General features: G+C 44.1%; 1 protein-coding gene across 3 annotated transcripts in view; it reads right to left on the bottom strand.

Moving 5' to 3' along the window:
• Nucleotides 1-15,928: 15,928 nt before the first annotated feature.
• Nucleotides 15,929-22,900, bottom strand: part of EMCN (endomucin) — a 54,152-nt gene continuing 47,180 nt past the window's right edge. For all 3 annotated transcript variants that reach the window (XM_010411676.4, XM_010411675.4, XM_010411673.4), the window contains 2 exons: nucleotides 17,815-17,877; nucleotides 15,929-16,584 (listed from right to left, as the gene is read on the bottom strand). In XM_010411676.4, coding sequence (XP_010409978.1) covers nucleotides 17,819-17,877 — 59 coding nt within the window. In that variant the 3' untranslated portion in view covers nucleotides 15,929-16,584; nucleotides 17,815-17,818. The remainder of the gene's footprint in view (nucleotides 16,585-17,814; nucleotides 17,878-22,900) is intronic.

Genomic DNA, 22,900 nt, shown 5'->3' with positions numbered 1-22,900 from the left:
GAGGGGAGGGGACAGAGGGGGAGCTGCACAACTCAGTTTTCCCTGGTGGGATGCTGTGGGCAGCTGGCTGGAAGCACAGCCCTTGCTGTGAAGCTCCAAATTGCACGTCCATCCACGTCCCTTCTTGGTGGTATCCCTAGAGGGAGAAGCCCCTGTCAGGCTGGCACCAGCAGATCTGTGTGTTCCTTGTAGTTCTAGCATTGACTGACAGACTGCACATACTCCAAGTTCTGTTTGCCTGGTGCCAGTAGAGCAGCGAACTAAAATTATTTGCCCCAAATTCCTGTAGCTGTGGTCTCCGTTCCTCAGGAACTGTTCATCCAACATGAAGTGTTTAGGGCTGTGACTGCAGAAGTTGCCCTTCTTGGGGCTAACGAGGGAAAGAAAAGGTTCTAGCCCAAATCCAGTCAGGGAACTGAAACAGGGAAGCAGGACAGAGTGGTTTCAAGCAGATCCTAATCTGTCTCCATTTTCACCCCACTGCAGGACTGGGAACAGAGCCAGCAGTACTCGCTTGGTTCTATCTCATCAGATAGTTCATCCGAACCACTGCCAAGCTTCCTTTTTCTGGAACCAAGAGATATTGAATTGTAAGTGACAGATAAAGTGTCACTCCAAAGGCTAATTTCTTGTTGCTGTTGTCCGCAGGGACGGCAGCAAGAATCATGACATAATTCCAGGGAAGAATAGCTTCCTTTATTAGTTTAGAGACCAGCTTATATACTTTGGGCCAAAAGAGTGGCTGGAGGTCATTGGTCCTTTGACCATCCACCTCCTAGAATGATTGGCTGAATGCTACGACACCCATTCTCAAAATACTATTCTCAATGAACCAAAACAATATGCACAGTAGTCCCCAACAATCTGCACCTGCAAAAATAATTTACAAAATAGCAAACGGTTTCTCAGCTCGTTTTTGTGAGAACGGAGACTTTCACAAGAGGGTGTAAAAAGCTTGAAAAATTTCTCCGCTAGCCTTTCTCAGCATCCATAATTTCTGATATATGGTAGCCACAGGTTTTTGCCAATCTTTTGGGTTTTGCTTGATTCTGCTTGAAGAATTCTGACTTGAAACATAGTTGGTCTGTCTGGAAGAGAACTAATGGAAAAGAAACCCCTAAACCCAGCAAAATCCAGGAGAAACCTTTCTTCTCCATTCAGGAAGTCATTCTTGAATGTTTCTTACACTATGCATAGTGACAGACTGAAATGCTTGCAGTACATTAAAGCTGTTGCACGGATTGTGTTTCTGGGCTGGGGTGCTGCGAAATGAGACTAAGGGGATGTTTTGATTTCTGCAATTTTATGTCTTGGTAACCCTCTGTGCACTGTGAAACTGACGACTGCATGTTCTTCTGGTTCTGCTCCCTCTAGTGAGCCGCCAGCAGGTCTTGTTAGTCCTCCGGCTAGGGATGATGACAACTCAGAGGTGAGGATCCACATGTTGTTGTCTTTTCAGATTTGTGGGAAGGGAGGGGAGAGAAGGGGAGCTGCACAACTCAGTTGTCTTAGGTGGGATGCTGTGGGCAGCTGGCTGGAAGCACAGCCCTTGCTCTGAAGCTCCAACTTGCACATCCCTCCAAGTCCCTTCTTGGTGGTGTCTGTAGAGGGAGAAGCCCTTGTCAGGATGGCACCGGCAGATCTGTGCATTCCTTGTAGTTCTAGCATTGACTGATGGAAGTCTTTAGTCCCAAATCCCTTCTGTGGTTTCCTTTCTTGAGCTGCTGATAACCCAATATGAAGTGTTTAGAGTTATCACAGCAGTATTAGCCAGTTTGGGGAGAAAGAGGGACGGAAACAGCGCCAGCCCAAATCCAAGTAGGGACTGAAACAGGGGAGCAGGGAGTACAGTGTTCTGGTAGTTCCTAAGGCCCTCCATTTCTACCCCGTTGCAGTAGCGAGAGCAGAATCAGTGGCACCCACTTATTTGTTTTCAGGGCAGCAGCTCTTTGTGCTACTGCTTTGAATGTTCTTAACTAAACTTAGAGGGCAATACCCCACCCTTCCTCACCTCCTGTGCTATAGCTGCTTTCTGAGCTGAGGTTTGCTGCAGCACAGGGGTGTGCACCAAAGCCTAATTGTATCTTCTTTTCTCTCCCTTCCCTTATGCATCGATGGAAGCTTCTTCAAGGTGAGTTGAAGTTTTACAGTTGAAAACGGATTTTATCTAAAGTGTTATAGGTCTTTTTGTTGTTCTTTTCCAAGAAACTCGAGTGGCAGGGATTGAAACTACTTTTAGCAAATGGCAAAGGCCAGGGCTAAAGCCTCTGGCCAGTGTCTTAGAGAATGGATCCAATGTGTGTGTGATGGCCTCCATCAGTCATGGCAGAAAATCCCTGCAGTAAAAGTTGTAGCGGAATACTTATGCAGAAGGAACTTTAATTTGGTGGCTCTTTCTGCAGTTTTAATTGATTAGTGATTGATTAGTGTTACATGGACACTGGAGTTGCAGAGGTCATTGCTGCCTGTGGTTTCTGAGAGTTAAAAGGCAAACAGCATTTTGTGACCCTTTGGGTGTTACTGACCAGGCCATTAAAGATTGATCTCCCTTTAAGTTGGTCAGTATGTTGTCCACAAAAGTTGGATTTGTTACTGGGGTGCAACAGGTCAATAATTATACACTTGAGACAGACAGTGATTGTTTATTCCAGCCTTACACAAGTCTGGGTGCTCAGTGGTATTTCACAAATCAGGCACACCCGCTATCAAAACTTTTCATTACTTATAAATTTTAGCAAACAAAGGAATGAGTATTATTGGTTACAAGTTACATGGTTATCTTATTAGTTAGTATTCTGTCTTCTCCTGGTTAATGATTGTCTCACTTCTCCTGGTAATTAGTCTGCATGCTCAGTCTCTCTCTTCTTTTGGGCTGGAGAGTTTCTTGAGTTCCTGCTCCGTGAGTCGGTGGTCGCAATCTCCCCCTGCTGGAGTTGGTTTTACCGGCCAGAGCTGATTGCAGGACAGCTGGGATTTTTGCTTACTTCAGTTTTTTCCTTGTTTCGGGAGCTGTGCCAGGGGTCCTTTTGGCGCAGCAATTCTGCATTCTTTGTGTCCACTCTCAGTGGGCATCCTTCTTGGCAAGCTTTGTTAACCTTCCCCTAGGTCTGAGCTCCTTGAAGCATGACAAGCCCTGAACCTTTACAAGGCACTTCTACCAACAAGGAATCAGTTTTTCTAACCCATGGAATCACTTAGAGCTTGCTTGGTAGTTGCTGTCTATTTCATGGATTAAATCTCCCTTCTAGTTGATTGGGCTTGAAAGTATACAAAGATCCAATGTATCTATACAAACAGCATCCTTCCTTAAGAAATCTTTTACATATTCTACATTTTGCATCCCATATAACTTCTGAAAATTAAATTATAGTGTATCAACAGCAAAGGAGAAACGTTACACGGAACAGCCACGAGCAGGTGGATGGCTCTGTTAATGGAACAGGAGCTAATGATGCACCTGTGGCTGATGCAGCCCCTGCAGAAGAGGGAGCAGAGGAGGAGGCCACTACAAGTTCAGAGTACGTATGGCTCATGCCCTACCAAACACGGAATTCTGTGCCTTTTTTCCTTTTCTGTACACGACTGAGTTATGCTGCTGTGCCTGGTTTATCTGGGAAGCCTTCCCTTACTCTACTTACTTCCCTCTTTCTCCCGTGTTGCATGATGAGCGAATGATACCTTTTTCATTTTGGGAGAAAAGGGCAGCCCAAGGCAGATGTACAACTTTGCACACAACCTTAGAGACGAGTGTGGGGGTATGGCAAGGAAGGGGGATTGGTCACAGGCCACAGCTCATAATGTATTGCATTTACTTTTTCTGACCAGCTCTAGTGGCGCTGTTAGATATGGAAATAATTCCATCGTTATCAGTGAGGCTTGGCATCATGGGACCGGCAGGCAGCAGCCGGGCAAATGCCAGCAGAAATTCCCTGCTTTTTCGCACGGCGGCATCAGCTGGCTGCGTCTCTCCTGGAGCTGGAGCCCTTCTTCCCAGGGCAGGCTTGCACACAGGCGGTTGTGGAGGTCATGCTTTTATGGCCAGTCCTGGCAGTCACCAAGGCCTGATTTGTTTGCATGTGTGATGGGGATGTTGCAGTCCAAGCTGGGTGCCTGCACAGTAAAAGCCCCATTCTGCAGAGAAACAGGAAAGTCCTGCTGTAGGAGCACTCCATTAGGATAAGAAAGGTGCAATGCATTAGACTGATGAAATTAAATCAGGTGTCCGTGTCACTAGGGGAGACAAAGAACATGAGAATTATGGTATAAGGTTTTCTGAAGTGTTTCTTTGGGGTGGGGGGGAAAGACACAGGTTTTAATGAAGCTGGTGTGCTTTGAGCCTTTTGGAAAGGCAACGTAGGAGAGAATTTGAGTATGGAACTTTTAGGTGTAAATATACCACCTCAAGGGCTTCTGCCGTTCTAAACCATAATGCATTTTGCCAGTGAATTTGTAGATGTTTAAGTTTTGGTTGTTTAGTCTGTCGGTGAACAAATCCCACCACTTGATTAATATAAAAAAGGAATACTTTGTTCCTTCAGTCTCAAGCTTCTCTGTTACTGAATGAGCCTTGCTGCTCTGTTTAGGTAAGGCTGAAAGAGCTCAGTGCTTCAGCATTTAACATTGACCAAGGGCTCCTTCCTGGGGCTGGAGCTGGCCAGAGCCGTGTTACTCTGTAGCGTTAGACTTGGGTCCTGGAATGAATATTCTGGGGTGAATAGTTCCCAGCGGAAAGCTGGATGCTGCAGTTCCAAAGCTGTTATTGATGACCTGGTGGAAGTCAAAGCTGCCGTACCTAAACTGCTGGAGACTGCTGTTACTTCAAATCCCAGAGCAGAGTGACTGGCTGCACCTTTCTCCTGGTGAAAGACCAGGACACTCTTTCTGTCAGGGCAGGGAGACCCTAACTGCTCATCATGTGCAGCAAAGAGAGTTAAAGACAGCAGGGTTCTTCAAAGGAAATGTGTCATGGCTAGTCAGTGCAGTTGCATGATCATGTGAGCTTTTATGTATCAATAAGCACTGCAGTGTGGTGATATTAACAGCTGCATGTTCTTTCTGGTTCTGTTTCCTCTAGTGCCCAGCAAGGAGTTGTTATAAGGTGTCCAATTTGCATGGATGTTTACTCAGAGGTGAGGATCCACGCACTGTCATCCTTTCTGCTTTGTGGGAGGGGGAAGGGGCCAGAAGGGGAGCTGCTCAAGTCAGTTGGCTGATGTGGGATGCTGCGGGCAGCTGCTGGAAGCAGAGCCCTTGCTGTGAAGCTCCACAAGTCCCTTCTTGGTGGTGAAGGTACAGGAAGGAGCCTTGGCCAAGATGGCACTGGCAGATCTGTGGGTCCCTCGTTATTCTGATTGCAGGTACTCTAAAGTCTCATTTGCCTGGTGCCAGCGGAGCAGCAAAGTCAGATTCTTTCCTCCCAATACATGTTGTGGTTTTCTTTCTTCCAGATTATGCAAAGTGAACGACAGCTTGTGTCAACTCTGTGTGGCCATGTCTTCTGTAGTCGGTGCCTCGCTACTGCCCTGGAGACTGCTGACATGTGCCCAACCTGCAGGGTGGACCTCAGTCCAGAACTGTATCATCCCATTTATTTATGAATGCTTCTGCTGCTCAGAACAGACTCAGATGTACCCTGGAGAATAAGCGATGTCAAGACTTGTTTCTTCATGTATATAGTTCTTCCTGTATATAGTTTCATTTAATTCAATGAGAAATGATTGATTTAAACATAGTCTGTCTGCTCCTCTATGCTGGACTCTGCTGACACAGAGATGTTGTTTAACAGGTGGAAATAAGGCTCTTGCTTTGAGCAGTCAGAAGCTCATTCTTTTCATCCCACTGTAGTCATTGGTTTGGGGGAAATGTGCTAAAGACATAAGCTTTGTAGTCCTTGTGGCCAGCGTGTGTTGTATGGGGAGAAAGAAACAGGCCCTGCTGGGGTGTGAGGCCTTGTATTTCTCAGGACAGACTCTGGTGGATGTTTTGGTAAAAATGTCATGATTTTGGTGTTCTGAAGATTGAAAGAACAGCAGGTTGTGCACGCATGCAAAGAAAACAGTTTTCTTTGAGAATAACTTGTAGGTATCCAGACAGCTTTTCTATGGTGCAAGCTGCTCCATTATGTTGTGGTTAGCATCCCATTGATGACTGCCAGCTGATGACAGGAGCACTGCCAGCTTCTCTGAAGCTCTTCGCCCTTCTAAAAAGCCTGTAAGCTTCAGGGCAATCACAAGAACATAGATGTTTAGACTACTGTGTTCCACACTTAGCCTGCAAAACAGAAGACAGAAGTAAGTAGTGAGGTAAAGAAATAAAGCAACCACCATCAGCATCACCATCACTATCATCATCATCTTCATCATCACCATTTACCTTTCCCACTGCAAAAGCAAATTGTCTCCAGGGGAGACAAGGAGCCAGTAGCAGCTCCTAGACCCAGGGTGCTGATGTGGGCTGGCAGCAGGTGGCCCTGTTCAACACAGGGAGTTACATGGGACATGACCAGCAAGTGCCAATGGCATGTACCTGTCCATGTATTCGGGAGAAAGCATCCCTCTGAAGGCACAGCTGTTTAACCATCTGCAGGGCTAAGTGAGACCTACACTTCCCAAGCTCTGGTTTCAGGGCTGGTGAACATCTCCATCTGCCAGCTGGCCATGGTACTTCACAGCTCAGTGGCTGCTGCTGTTGCTGCTGCAATATCCTTCCCTGCATGGCAGCCCTGCACAAGGGCTCCTCTTGCATTTCCCCTTGAAAAATTCTTCAGTTTATAAGCAGACTTTTCACTTCCAGGGGACGGAAACCCCAAGGAAAAATAAACCATCACAGGCTTTGCTACCTACCCACCACCACTGCAAGTGGTGCACCCAGGGTTCAGCTAAGGGCATTTGCAATCAGAACACCAAATTTCTTGCTGCTTGAGGAGGATGAAAAGAAAAAGACGGTTACTTCGTTACACTGACATTTCTAGTCTCTCTGGATTAAAAGACAGAAGTGTGCTGCAAGTTGTGCAATACAAAAAGCTCTGCTTCCTTTTGTAAATGAACTTTTTAACAGGTATTTTTAGGATAGAATTCTTTAGTTCTCTATCGTAAGTTTATAGATTTCATAGGTTGTGTATTTGGGAAGCTGAGCTTTTACTTCTTCCAACAGATCCAAACCACTGCTTTGATCTTGTTTGCTTGTTTTACACCTGCCCCAGAAGTTTTCAGTATTTCTCTAGCAATTCGCTGTGGTGTGCTGGAGATTGCAAGTCAGCTTAGCTAAAACCAGTTTTGATTAATGTGGGAGATGAAAGCAAATGGCATGGGAGTGGTGGTTGGGGCATTGATGCTCTGAGGTGGCAAGAGGCGGTTTTGGGGGCTGATATAACAAGTTTGACTACCAAATATTTCTGGTAAGGCACCTGCTGTCACATAGCCTCAGGTAAGCCACAAAAACATGGAGGGGTGAACAATTAAAAAGTTAAATTACATTTAAATGAAAAAAACCCAAAATAAAACAGGGTGGGTTAACATTATCCCAATATTAGCCTCTAAAAAGATGACTGGCCCTTGCAGCTTCCCTTGGTTTCTATTTCACTCGCAGGACTTCAGGCCTGAAAGGTGTTTCCCTGGACATGAAACCTGCAGAGCAAAACAGGAGTGACCTTTGGATGGCGGCTGTCCCTGTCCCCACCACAGGCACCTGTCATGCCTTGGCAACGTGATGAACTTTCAGTCTTGTTTTTTCCCTTAGTAATGTGAGAATAAGGTCATTCATTTTCTCTTACAAAACACAGACTCTAAGTACTCATGTGCTCTATTGGAAAGAGTTCTCTGAAAGCCATGAGATTATTTGATCCATAATAGGGTTTCTTCTTCCCTGAACACGACCTTGAATACTTAAAATTCTTTCTCCAGTACTTGTGGTCATTAACTCTTCCTTATTTTGCTCTACCAGGTATGTTGTTTAAACTCTACACTAATTCCTGCTGCTTCCAACACACAGGGGCAAAATAACTAATTTAATATGTCAGACACAGCTATGGAAAATAGAAACCATATGTGCCTAATGACTGAGGCTCAGCTGAAATTAGTGCATTGTCTTTGTGCTGCAGCTGAATCCTAATGATTCTGTTCCTAAAACTGGTACAGTAAACCAGCAGGTTAGGTGTCCTCATTTAATGAGGAGGGAAATAAAAAAAGTCTGGAATATTTTAGACCAAGCATTTCTGGATCTAGAAGTCACCTCCACTCTGCAATCAATGGTAAGGCTCAGAAAGCTGCAGTTTTTTCAGACAAGTTTTTTTCCAAGTGCAAGAAAGCAAGACTCTTTATCGCCCCATCAGACCCACGCATCTGCCTTGCAGTCCCTCAGAGACAGCTACAATCTTATCAGATCACCTGGTGCACTCCAGGAAAATAGAGGGGGACACACTTTAATTTCATTCCCCAAGACGATGCACAGGTACATAAATTCACACCCACTTGCCCCAGGGATGCAGGACCCCACTGAATTTTTCAGTGTCAGGATTCCTCCTCCTTATACTTTAATTTATGACCTGTGTGGAGGTAGAAAACTGAGTGTGTGCACAAAGCACCACCACAGCTGACCCAGCCCTGCTGTGTTGAAAAGGGCAGTATTTAACAAAGCCACGTGGAGGAAGGCTGGGACGTGTTTTCCAGACTACAGATGGCACAGGGATGACTTCTGTGGAAGTTCCTCCAAGGAGTATGTGGGGCACACCTCACCAAGGGGACAATCCCCAAACAGCTCATTCCATTATTGATCTGTAGGCACAGGAGAATTGATTTTTTTTGGAGCTTTGAAAGCCCAGAAAGCAGAGATGGAGCATATTGACATTTTTCATTTATCAAAAGCCACCCTTTACCTTTGCTCTCAAGACATTGCATGAAGCAGCAGGCTGGCCCCTCCCCACCTGCCCAACTCCTGTTTATGCTTCTCATTCCACATTCTTCCATCACCTTCACTGTGTTGCAGTCCTGTGCATGCTACTGCTTCAGGCCAGCGAAGTTTCAAAGAACTGCTAAAATGCTGTCTAAAAGAAGTCTAAAAATTATGAGCTGTGAGAAACTGTTTGAAGGGGCAAACATCACTCTGGATTGCATCATGTACAGGTTTTGAAGCTGGGCACTGGGAACAGGGAGTTGGGCACCCACCTTGAACACCAAGGTTAAAATGGAGTTTTGAGCCGTATGTTTTTAGGTACAGAGCTCCATGCTGGCTGTGTGGAGGGGGCCAGATGGCGCCCATCACAAAGGGCTCTTCTCAGTGTGCAGACACCTTCATGGCTGTGTGAGGGCAGCAGGCACAGCCTGGAGAGGGGTGGATGCTTTGTCCCTTGTAACACTGTGGTTTTTTAGAAGAGGGAAAAGCAGACTGCCTGAGGGAGCAGATGAAAGCAGCACCTCTCCAAAGGGAAGGAACGCGGCAACAGGACAGTCACAATTTTCCCCCTCACTGAGACCCATCATCATCCCGTGCCAAGGACCAGGAACTGAAATGTACTGAACTACTGCACAGACCCCCAGCAAACCCCTCCTCCCACTGCTCAGCCTTCCTGCTCCTATGCTGGCAGCCAAGCTTGGGCAACTGAAGGGGACCGAAATATATCCAGGTTTTTGGAGGATGGAAGATGCCCCAAAGCCTCCATCCTCTGCCAAGAGAAGCATTTAGGAGGGTGCAAAGCAGATCCAACAATAAGAAACCTACCTGGGAGAGAGGGAGGGTGATATGGGAGGCAAAATCTTCCCAGTTAATACACAGTAGTGGCATCTGAAAGAAATTATTGGGGTGATGGGGAACACAAGTGCCTCAGGGCCAGCTTTCCTGTGAGGTGGGCTCCTGGTGTCTCTCCCAGCCCCTTGGCCATGCACAGTCTGGCACAGGTGTGTGATAGCTTGCCATGGCTCCTAAAAGCACCTGGCTTAAGCAGCATGAAAGTGCAATCTGGTTCATATCCTGGCCCCATTTATCTCTGTCTTCCAGAGGTTTAGGCCAGGCCCTTCATGCCGAGCACTGAGCAGAACTAAAACTATAGTGCAGTAGGATTAAGTCTTTTCTGTCCCTCTCTGCAACGAATGCCCACAGGTTTGGGGATGTGAGGGAGCGACCTAGGGAGAGTGTGGTAAGCAAGCCCAGCAAGCCTGGGGCCGATAAGGGGTTTGTACCCAGTAGGTGCTTTTCCTCCCATCCTGCCTCTTGCTCCCCGTTCCGTAAGCAGGGGCTCTGACTGAGAGGGGGGAGCATTTAGACATTTCTGTAGCTCACCTTTGGGATTTGACCTGCAAGTCCAATCATCCCCGATGGTCAGCAGAGCAGCTGCAGGTACCTGCAATCACCTCCTCTCTGCTCTTTCCATCAGGTGTGTGTTCCACTGAGGTCAGCTGCTAAATCCCAAGGGAAAAGTCTCCCTCTGATTACTTTCTTCTAGTAACAGCTCTTTGTTGAGCTTCCTAGTACTGAGTCTTCTTTGGAAATGCGCACGTGGGTTTTGTGAAAATAGGACTGAAAGACTCCGAGTGTGACCAGCCTGGCTGGCATGGGGCAGCCGCAGCTGCAGCCTGACCTGCAGCACACAGCACTTACCATACTCTGAGGGCTGAATGTCTGAGGTGGTTTTCTCTCTCACATGAGGCTTTTCTTTGGATGATGTGGCAGCAGAGTTCAGTTCTGGCTCTGAACTCCCCCAGGCTACGCGGATTTCGTTTGGTATGCTCTTCCTCACCCTTCCTTCCTCACTTTGCCAGCTAAATTCAGACAAGGTGCTTGTATGCATAAGAGCTGTCAGAAGAATAACTTACAAGTACAGGAGCTAGAAAAGTCTTGAAGTGTGAAGCTGGCAGCCCCTGAAGACCTGCAGGGACAATCCAATCCATCTGGTACTCCAGGGTGCAGAGCAAACAGACTTTTGACTAGTTCATAACCGCAGCATACGCAAAAGGCTCAATTATTGCTTCTTAAAAAGCCCAAATTATCTCCTGGAGTTGGAGACTGACAGCCACACAGTCTCCACAGCGTTATGCACGACTGAATTTTTGCTGGCTTATTCTCTGCTGTTCTGTACTGCCTGTAATTGCATTGCATTTTAACTGTTTAGCATTGTCAGAACTTCAGCCCCGGGGGCAGCGGAGGTGGTGAGAGCTCAATACATCAAATTACTACCCAAAGAGCAAGCAGACAAAAAGCAGAGCAGGGAGGGAGGGAAACAGACAAATGAGCCACGTTCATTAGAAAAACAGCAGCCCTGACTAGGGAAGTGTCCTACTGATGAAATGAGAAAGGTGAAAGTTGTTAATAAAAATAAAGAACACAGTAACACAGTTGCTTTTCTATCAGAAAGCACCAAATCTGGTGAAAATAAATGCTCTGTGGAAAGCAGAGATGGAAACCGATGAAATGCTCTTTTCCCACATAGCACTATCTTTCTTCCCAGTTTTATTTAGTGTGTTTTTTTGTGGTATTGAGTTCTGTAGCTGCACTGTTTAGTGCTGCTCCCTTGAGTGCCGTGATGTGGCCCCAAAAGATGACAGCACTGCTACAGAAGCCCCTCCATGCGAGGCAGTGAGGCAGTTTCCCACAGGCAGGTTTGTGTTTCACTCTTGACCAGCCAGAGGTCCTGATTGCTGCTCCTCTCTTTGGAATTTTGCCACCCATGCAGGTCCTGAAGTGCATCAGAACTGTTGATGAGGCTGCCCTATTGAGGCACCTCAGTAGCTTTGACCTCAAATAACAGACTAAGCTCTGTGCAGTTTAACACCTTTAAATTACAGAACATTGTTGCAGGGCAGCACAGCGGCCACAATGTGACAGCCGCAGAACGAAGGGGTTACCTGTGGGTGCCTGAAGAACAGCCCCAGAGCTGCCCACCATGGCACGGGGTCCCCAGGACCCAGCAGGACCGGCTGGGTGTCCCTTGTAGGCCACCAGCAGGCTACTTGTGGGTCTTTGTCTTGCCTACCTGCAAAGCCATGGGGGGAGAAGATCACAGAATGATTTGGCTTGGAAGGGACCTTTAAGGTCTAGTCCAGCCCTCAAGATGAAGCAAAGACAGAGGCACATCCACAGGCACAGCCAGCGCAGCCAGCAATAAACATGCTTGTGGTAGCAGAGAGGTTTCCGTCCTTGTCCCAGTGCAGCCTGATAGGGAAGCGCCTCTACTGTGGCTCTCCACCCAGGGAACATGCAGAGTAGATGTGAGGGAGCTGAGAAGATCCTTCAGCTGTCTATGCTGAAAATTTTGAGGGTATTGACATTTCATGTCAGCTGCATTCACCAGGGTTAATTAAAGTCTGTGTTTTATAGATTGTCCTTGGCCATAAACGGAAAAGCTGCCTCAACTGGAAATCAATAGAGTAATCTTTAAGCTCTTTTATTTTATTAGATATAGGGTTCTAATTTGAAAAAATTGAGGAGCCATAATTAATGGTGCCAGAGAGGTCCTGAGATGTATGTTCAAAGCTTCCTGAGGAGAGTGCTTTGCTGCAGGCAGCATGCTGGAGATGCCCAGCATGCTGGGGCACAGCACTGAGGCCAGGCTCACTCAGCTCTGGTGAGTGAGCTCCCAGGAGCACTGCAGAAATCCAACAGCAAATCAGTAGCCAGCACTCTGCCCAGAAATTGAAGGGAAGGCTGTAAAGGCAGTGCTGTCACCACAGGGCACAGCAGAAAAGCCATATCCGGGGCTGCTGACAACCAAGGAGTCTCACAGATGCTGCCAATGGCCTCCCTGTCCCGAGCCAGCGAGACTGATGTGCTTTATGCCTTTCTCTAAGTCTACCGTGCACTGGTATGCAGTGAAATGGTTCACCCCTCTTCAGTGGGGTGGAGTCATTCCAAAACTACAGGTGCCTTTGGGGGTTTTGGAAGGTGAAGTATCCTGAAAGGGCTTCTGCTTTCCCTTGCAACAGTCTTGCTGGCAGGCCATACAACTTTCCCACAACAAACAGGCCAAGGAATATTTTTCATTTAAACAACTTTCTGAGCAGTGCCTGTGAAATAATTCTGTCCACAGACAATGGAGTGTCAAGGATCAGAATGATTCTTCTGTGATCCAATAAGCAGAATAAACCCCAGAAGACTGGCCCATTCACAAGCAGCCAACATGAGGCCCTCGGCCAACCGTGTGAGAATGAAATGTAAGTACTTAGAAGGCTAATAAGCTGCTTGTGCTTGAAAAGCACTTAATGCTTACCTCTTCAGCATTTACCTTTTAGAAACAATTATTTTCAACTTTTCTATGCTGTTTTTCTCATTTCTAGACCTTTTCCCTGTAAATAATGATGAAAGCATTTTTCTGTCTGCGAGTCAGATAAGTTACTTGATACAGCATCTTAGAGTAGAAAGCCAATAGTCAATAGACTGTGCCACATGGGGTTTTTTGTGTTTGGTTGGTTCTTTTTCTTCAGTGCTCACTTGTCTTGTTTAGAGCTGGGTCCGAAATCCCAGCATTCTGCAACTGGTCACTCCCAAAATATTGCAAAGCTTTTTACTGAGCAGGGTTAGACTCTGGGAAGAGCTCAGGGAAACTTTTCTGTGCTTGAAGATAGTGACTCGCTTTTCCAAGTTGAGCCTGAGATGAGCAGTGCTGAAAACACTTTCTCCTGGCAAAACTGAGCCCTGCACACTTTGCTGGCAGTGATTAATGATACCCCAAAGTCTTTGCCAGCCCAATACGTTCTTTAGTCTTGGATTGTAACATGTAGATCAGAATCATATACTTGACCTACAAACTTGTTCAACTAGTATCTCACGAGCTGAACTAATTTGTAAGCAGATCCAGTTCAATTACATTTCTGTGGGCACGTTCATTCCACAGTGAAGTGGATGTCATTCACTGCTTTAGCAAATTAGGACACAGAAGCTGAAGAACACAAAATTTAAATAGGACTGTCCACAGAAGATTTAGCCAAACTTTAGCGAAAAGACTTTTACAAATGTAGATCCATTTTCCTGGTATTCTCATACAGACAAAACTCACAGTGGAGGACCAGCTTTAACTTTTGGGGGCTTTTTTTGCCATACTAGTGGCTAGAAAAACTGTAGTGGCTCTTTTAGACATGTATTACAGTGGAGCTGTTGAGCCAGACAACCTGAATTGATTTTTCATTTCTTTTTCATCCACCTGAGCCATTGCATGTAACTTCTTTAAATACTGCGTTCTCTCTGCAGACAGTTCATCACCTCCTGTTAAAGCCAATCCCAGCACCTCCAGCCCTGTAGAAGAAAAGTGCCCCAAATATTCTTTCAAATCCTTTCTGTGCTTTACAGATATCCTTCAAGCAAATCTGTCTTCTCTCCTTCACACCAACATTAATTCCCTTGTGATTTTTTTAACAAGCATGGAAGTTCATATGTCTCCCTTTACCACAAGTTTTGTCATTTCAGGGGTTAAGAGGATCTCAGGCTCTTATTTCTGCTCTCCACTAAACTCACCTCTTTTACTTCATACACACTCAGCACAAGTCAGTCCCTTTGAGAGATGTTTCCCAGCCTTCTGATGAGTTGGTTGTCTGCCGTGCCCCTTATCATGAAGAGCCCAAACACCTTCCCTGTTTTGGTGTTTTTCACTTTTCCAGTATCAGGATTTGCAGAGGCCTGCTCTCTCCCTATCGCTGATTGTAATGAGGAGGAGTTTCCACTTGCCACCTCCAGCATGCCTTCTGCAAGGTTTCATGGAGCTCCTGCCACCACCATGCCCAGAATATATAATGTCTGCTCTCCAGGCTTGTCATAAAGGGTCCAGCTCATTCTGTGATACAGGATCACAGAGTAATGCACAACAGTTGTGCTAGACATGGGTAATGGATTGCATTTCTGCAAACAGAAAAGGATAGCTACTTAATAAAGATAATAAATTTTAATAGGCAGTACATTTTTTTTCTTGACACAACATGGTATTTTCTGAATGTATTTTGCACAAAAACACAAACAGGTATTTCACAATCTTTCTCTGCTTTTTTCTACTGTCCTTTCACTGTGATACAATATACCACAAAATATCTTGGGTTTTTAATCAACATGAAAATCCACAGTGACTGCTTTTTTTTTTTGAAGGAAACTTCACCAGTCAGGAACCAGAATAGTTGTAGATGCCAACTAGCATATTTCAGATGGCCTGACCTTTCCAAAGTAGGCATCCAAGACTCCTCTGCTCCTGAAGAACACAAGTGATCCAGGAATACCTGAATGAACCACGTAAGTTCAGCTGCAGCATGGACACTTGTTTGTTCCCCATCTTTTATCAAGCTTCATCAAAAGTCTTCCATGGTGCCACTAAGACAGAAGATTATCAGACCCACCCAAGTGGAAGTAAGAGCAATGGCCAAGCACAGGGAAATAAACACTTTTCAGATTTGTCTATAGACATGAACTAATAAATCTGCTCAGTCTCTTACCATAATGCTAGGCAAGTTTTAATATTTCAGAGAAGGAAATTGGAGAGAGAAGTTCCTCAAAAGTATTGTATCAATAGGTAACAAAACTTAGATGATCATCCTGGATCTTGGTCCTACACTTAGACCAACAGTTGTCTTCTTTCAATTTTCAATTAAAAAAAAAGTAATTCCTGGAATGCTACAAGTCAGTGGATTGAGACTGAGCAGATGCTCACAGTAATATAACTTTCAAACATTTATAGTTCTAGAAAGGTAGGGTACATGCAGATAGAAGCACTACTTGATATTTTGGAACTGCCAGCTCTGTACAAATTAAGAGCTACTGTAATTAGCACTTGAAACACTCTCTAAACTTCCAGAGTTATTCAATAACCCACAGGAATCCAATGCATTACACAGAACACAGGGACGAAGGTTCATCTGTGAAATTGCTTCCCTTGCTGATTCCCACTGTGTGCCCCAGGCTATATGGGAGTCATATTTGTAGCAAACATAATGCAATTAGCCAAGGAACAGGTGAAAACCAACTATTGCCTGCTACATTACAAGGATTATATTCAGTAATTTACAGAATTTAAAAGAGGCTCAGTGCAAGGTATATTCCTCCCTTCACAGAAAACAAGCACACACTTCAGCATCTCAGCCGGGCATCCCACCCTGTAAACATTTGTGACAAGCAAAGCATGTGCTACAGTGAGGAGTCTCATGGAAAACATTGAATTAATTTTCATAGTGGCTGTTTGCCCAGTCCTGTTTCAAGGGTCAGGCCCTGTTTGTATTCTGCTACATACAATTAAAAGATCCCTAGCTACCATAGGTTCAACAAAGTATACTGACATATTCCTTCCTCTGTGTGCAGAAAACATTTTTAGTAGCTACTATGCAAACATCACCTAATTTTTACATTATCTTCACCCTTCTTCTTTTTACATTCTCTTCAACCTGTTTCCCTGCTTTTACTATATGTGAAAATAATAAATATATATGATATACCAGTAATTAAGCCATCAAAAAATTACATGTCTTTCCAGAAGTGAAAGGAGATGCTTGAGATTTAGAAGTCAAAACCTGGTCATTGACACAAGTGCCCCGATGGTAAAAAGCTTCAGCTGCTCCACATTTCCCATTGAAATGCAACTTTGGTGGGATGTTCCTGGATATTGTGATAAAACAGGCTGCTTCACATCTGAAATGACAAGTGTATCTCAGGATTATTATTCCAGGTAGGGTTGTTCAGGAACATAGGAGCAAGCTAAAATGGAAGACACAGAATAAATCCAATATAGGTTAGACAATAAGGATTAAATTCATTGTCCAGGCCATTGTCTTGCATCCACACAAACTGAACCACCTCTGGGTTTTCAATAATGTAGGCAAAACTGCATTCTGCTGCTCTAATTCAAGGAACAAAGGAGGTAATTTTGTCCTTTTTATTGGCATCAGGAAAGCTCGGTCTCTGCATGCTAGAGGAAATGAGAATAGGCCAAAACCATCAAAGATGTTCCTCACATCTCTGGTCAGCCAGGTATTTCTCAGTGGAGGGTGATGGGACCCATTCTAGAGGGGCTTCATCCTACAGTGCTGGTGGGAGGCTGGGCTTTGCCAGAGCCTCTGTCGGGTCCATCCCACACATGCTGGGACACCCAGCTCCTCAGGCCATCCTTCTCCCCTACCTCCTGCTCTACCCTGGTCACTTAGGACCCTTCCCACAGCTGCTTCCTTCTTCCTCAGCAAAGGACCACAGCTCTCCACAAATGAGAGAAGCAGCTCCATGGGAAGTGGATACTGTGGTGCCTGAGAAAGCTTCATAAATGAAGGACAATGCAGTGCCCACATAAAAAACTGGGTTTCAGAGGCACTCTGATGGTCTCTGCCACCTCACACATAAAAATAGCATCCAGCACTTGCTGTGTATGTTAACCACCAAGGATTTCAAGCGGTAATAAACCACCTCAATCAAAGTGCTGGCTTTTTTCATGAAGTGAAAAAGATTCAGATTTTTCATGGAAAAAAAAGGAGCAAAAAATTTCTGGGTACCAAATCTTTTTTTTTTAATAGGTATCTGTCTTTAAAAATCTATTCTTTCTCACACAAACAGAAAGAAAATTTACTCAGGGATTTACATCCAGGAAATGCTGAACAGTTAAAGTCACATGCTCTTGCCTATATAGGTCTGTCTCTGGAGCTGGCAGCTTCTTCAGTTTGCCTGTGAATCTGGTCACAATGGTGTGCTCAAGCTGAGCTTTCTTTAAGACATTTTTCCTTGAGGCTGCTGCCAACTTAAGTCATTGTTCTTTTTGGTTTGCATTTTTAACCCTTTTTTTTAGTTATGTGGCACAATACCAAGACTAAAAAGTATTAAAGGGACTGACAAACACTAATGTTACAGGATGGAAAACAAAGGCTATGAACTTACATATTTATTGCTGAGACGTGAAGAGTTGCCGAGTTTTATTCTTCCCATGAGATGAGTGCTCTCCTAAGACACAGAAAATATATTTGCATCAGATAAACATGGAAAGACAAAAGACCAATGAGTCTAGCAGGAACACATCACTGACCACTGTACAAACCAGCCAGTCTCCTTGTCAGATTTACTTAATGCCAAAAACTGTCCACACGATAGATTTTTAGCACTCTTCCTAGTTTATTGATTATCTCCCCTGCGATTTGCTCAAAAATGGTGGGTTACTACCACAACATATTTTCCAAGGCAGTTCTCAAGGGGGTTGAAGAGGAATAAAACTTTAATTAATTTATAGCTATGATTAGAACATTGAATTATAACAATAAGAAGATAGAACTATAAAATTAATTTTTGCCAGTAACACTGACATCAGCTCAGTTCCTCCAAAGCAGAAGAATAAATATTTAAGAACTTCACACAATTCTCAATCCTCCTTCCCTGGAGAAGCAGAGGCACTACCAGCAGTTACAGGCAGGCAAATAAGAATCCAGATGAGGACGTGTTTACAGATGTCCTATTTCCAAGGGCATGTCCCAGGAATGGCAGTGGAATTACTTTATGTCAGAGATTTGCACATGGAGATGAACAGGGAGTGGCATTCACAGACTGTCCAGAGCCACATGGAGATAGGCATGAGGGTGGGAAACCCCAAATGCCTCCAGGAAACTGCCTTCTGCCTCCCTACTCACCTGCAGGAGACAATTTAATTCCTTGTGCACACACGAGAGGCAAGGAAGTGATGTATTACATTCCAGAAGAAGTGAATATGTGTTAAAAAGCTACAAATGATCAATGGCCTGGGGTTGCAAATTGTAACACAAGTTAGGATTATAGAAAAATTCACTGATTAGGCATTTAAATGATTAGCAGCCAAATTAAATAGTTGCACTCCTGAAGAGAATGGAAAAGACTTATCAATAGTTTTACAACAGCTTTTCTTCACAGCAAAAAAAGGCTCTTTAATTTAGTCCAGCTTTTTGGAGATGAGTATAAGACTTGGTATCTGCTAAAAACTGTTCAACAATAATGTGCTGGAATGGTGTTCACTTCCCAAGGGTTCAATTTTGGAAAAAAAACATTTTAAAGTAATTTTGAAGTGTTGCTAAGATAGAGCTTCAGAAGTTCTGATCATGTCACATTTCAGGTAGAGAAAAGAGAATCACAGGTTTCTTCTAGGAAAAAACTGAAACATCTTAACAAGGCATGTTTTTTGTTAGATAAAAATCTTGTTTTGAAAAGCTAAAATAAAGTGAACCAGTTCAAATATTGCACAGTTTTATACTAACAAAGGAATGAGATTTTCAAGAACGCTCATTTCTTAGTTTTTTTCCCCTTCTGCATGTCTCTACTTTCCTTGTTTAATATATAGAAATAGAAGATTAAATAGAGGATGAAAGAGAGAAGTTGGCAAAACTGTTTAAAAAAGAAGGTGATGGAGAAATTGTGAAATATATTACCATGCAGAAGAAAATATTCAATAGTGGTAATAAATATCAGTACTTTTCTATCAATTCCACTCTCAGCTGTTTTTTCTGCAGACAGATTCACATGGAAGCACCCCAGGAAAATAACATGTCTAAGGGCAGGCTCCAGAGTCAACGTAGCTCCCCGAGAACATCCCATTTATGCCACTAGACCTCGGATCAGTGTATGAAATGGGCGAGCAGCATTGGCTGCAGAAGGCAGAGTGTTTGAGTGGTACCTGCCCGCAGCAGTAGCCAGGCCAGGGGGGGTGACTCTGCCTTTCTGTACACCCTGAGACTGCAGCACACAGACACTCACGCCCTATCCAGATTTCCTGCTGCTACACCTTTTATCCCTGGAACAGTGAACAGTATAATATCAATGTCTGGTGAGAAATGGATGCAGGCAGGGATGCTCTATGTTGCTTTGCACTTCCAAGAGGGCAGGAGCCTGCAAGACTTGTGAAACGAAACCAAGTTATGGCTGCTCCATGGTTGTAAATATGCCTGAAGATATTTGTCATAAGGTCTGCGATCATTAGTGCCAGCCAACAATTCAGTGATAATGAGACAATGATTATACACTGGAGAAGAAGTGGTCACAGATGCTCTCTGTTCAAGAGATAAAAGGGTAATGGATGGGTTTAGATACAGGGCTGCAGTATGCCTGGAGATTGCACAGAGACGTGTCCAGATCAATTTGGGAGTTCAATGGTTCAGCAGTTTGATGTTCTGCTAAATATCCAGATGCAACTCAAAGGGCAAACCAAGAACATTCAGATTAGGTGCAAGTAAGAAGACATTTATAATGATTTCAAAACAGCGTTAACTGACACAAATAGGTTCCAAGACTGAAAAAAACCCAAACTTGCCCCCAAACCATCACCCACCAAAACAACTGGTTTGAACCTTGCTTCCCATAAGGGAAATGAAAACTAAATACTTGTGTTCGGTAGCTTGTTAGAACAGATGGCATTTTAATAGATTGAAGAAATTATTTCACACTGAAGTTTTTGGTGACTGAGAAAATAGAGTGTGCACTGGAGGTGCTCAACCAGTCCAGATAGATTACCTGGATCCTTTAAAGGCTGTCACAGAATCATAGAATTGTTAAGTTTGGAAAAGACCTTTAAGATCAAGTCCAACCATCAACCCAGCAACATCACCATGTTCACCACTAAACCATGTCCTCAAGTGCCACATCTACACATTTTTGAACACTTCCAGGAATGATGACTCTGTCACTGCCCTAGACAGCCTGGTCCAACAGCAACCCTTTTTGTGAAGAATTTTTCCCTAATATCTAATCTAAACTACCTTGGTAAAACTTGAGGCCATCATTGAAAGAGAAAGGGCGTAGTTCCACAAAATATACCAACAAGAGCAAAATTGCTGCACAACATTGTCAGTGAAAAACTGGGATTTTATTTATTCTGGATTATGCATTTAGAGAAAGATGACACACAAACTCTAGTGTTGTGCAGCAGGAGATGGAAGGTATCAGGAGAAACTTGAACTGTCAGCTGCTCACTATTTAGGTATTCAGCATCTTGAATAAAGGTATTGGTTGGTGTTCTGATACTCTGATCCAATTTGATGGGTACTATGGCAATAACTTTCTGATAATGGGTTGAAAATTCACTGTATATTTGTCCGCCTTGAAAAGTAAGTGCGCAGCCTCAAAAAAAAATGGGAGATGAAGGAAACTGGAAGAAAGTATTTGGTGCATTTTAAGTGCTACCAACTGCACAGCTGCAAGTGCTACGTGCCCCCTTTACCTGTGGTCCTGCCTTGTGACACCTCTCCTGATGGAGGAGGAGTTGTGGCTCAGATAGATTGGCAGAGGGCAGTGAGAAGCCAACCTCATATATATCACGCACTTCTACAAAAACTGAAAGAAATGATGCACAGTTTGAGAAAGAGGCCTTAGGCAGAATATTTGGAAAATGAAATCAGATACTGATGTGGAAGTTTTAGCTGACAGGCAAAGCCTGCCATTACACCTTTCATTCTCCCTCTCATCCTCCAGTGTTGCATCTGTTTGTTGATTTTTGTCTAAAATTGGATTGCAAAAACAAAGACATAGGCATCATGAGGTCTCTAACTATTACTGTCATATAACAGACAGATCTCTAGTCAAACTATCAGGTTCATTGCTGCAGGAGGCTGCAGATATCACAGCAAACAAGACAAATTTGTGGAATTAATAGCCACTGAAATCTGTGAAACACCAAGGATACAAAGTCTGATTCAGGATGTCTCCAAGCCACAGGCTGCTGGAAGACTATGGTGGAGGACAGGTTATTGGAGTCCTTTCCTGTTTGTCACGCTTCCTTTCACACCTCATGTGATCCACCCTCAGTGACAGGATTTGAGGCTACAGAGATCCAAGGTCCGAGCAGGTACAGCTGGCTCAGATGATGGTTTCTTAGCCTCAGTACTAAAGGAGTTGGTGCTGTAGCAACCACCACAATACAGCACTGGTCTTTCACATACACAGCCTCCACGTGGCTACCCTTTGTACACTTCTGCTAGAGCCTTGGTCACCGATCCACCCAAAGAAATTGGCAGCGTAAGCACTGGGCCTGATCCGATACACCCTGCACACATCCTCCTCTAAAACATGGCCATGGTTCAAAAGGATAAAGATAAGGAAGACGTACAAGGAAAAAACCCAACTTTTGTACTCATAAATCCTCATCCTTCAGTGTACTTGCTTTGAGTTCATAGAAGGTAGACTGAGTACACAGATACTGAGGGCTGTTCCAAGCTGAAAGATAGCCAGGAAAGAAATAGTGCTGCAGTGAAAATGCAGGGTTTTCTTCCTAATTAAAATTTCACTTGTGCAGTATTTGTTTTGATTTTTCACTCACAAATATATCCATTTCTAACTATTAATGTTGCATCCTGATGCCAATGTATGTGAATAAGTAATGGGTACAATAACTGAAATTACAGATTACAATAAGGTCAGTTTTGAAGCTCTGAAACAAACATTTCTTTGTCTCACCGTTGTGGAAGGATATTGGATTAATCTCACTACAACTGCACCTCTTCCCCTGCCCCTCCACATTTGATTCAGAATCTGAATATAGTATTCAGAATACACACACACTGCAGAACATCATGACATAAAAGAGAGTACAGACTGAGTACTATGAGTACAGAAAGCCTTTGACCTGGGTAAAGCCCTATGACATTATTGGGAAAGCTGGAAGTAAAAGGATGTAAAAACAGTCTTTCACATAAAAAATAGGTTGTACCGCATCTCAGATTATATTGTCTGTAAGAAAGAAATTAATTGTGCTGTTATTTCACTGTAATATCTGCTGCTGAGAAATTGCTGGTAAGTGGCACTCAGGTTTGGAGCAAAGAATTAAAGCAAGCTTTCCATAAAATCTGATTGCAGAAGCCTATCTTTTATAAAAGTATAAAACTACCTCTGCAGACACAGGAAACAAAATATCTATTTTTACCATACTGAGATAAAAGAAAGAGGGGTGTATTACAGATGCTGGAGAACAGCATTAACTGGGAACCAGTGGCTGGGTTTGATGTGGGCCAGTGGGTCC

Source organism: Corvus cornix, chromosome 4 (assembly GCF_000738735.6).
Source record: "Corvus cornix cornix isolate S_Up_H32 chromosome 4, ASM73873v5, whole genome shotgun sequence".
NCBI lineage: Eukaryota > Metazoa > Chordata > Aves > Passeriformes > Corvidae > Corvus > Corvus cornix.
The sequence above is the reverse complement of the archived record's forward strand: the minus strand, read 5'-3'. Positions and strand labels throughout refer to the sequence as shown.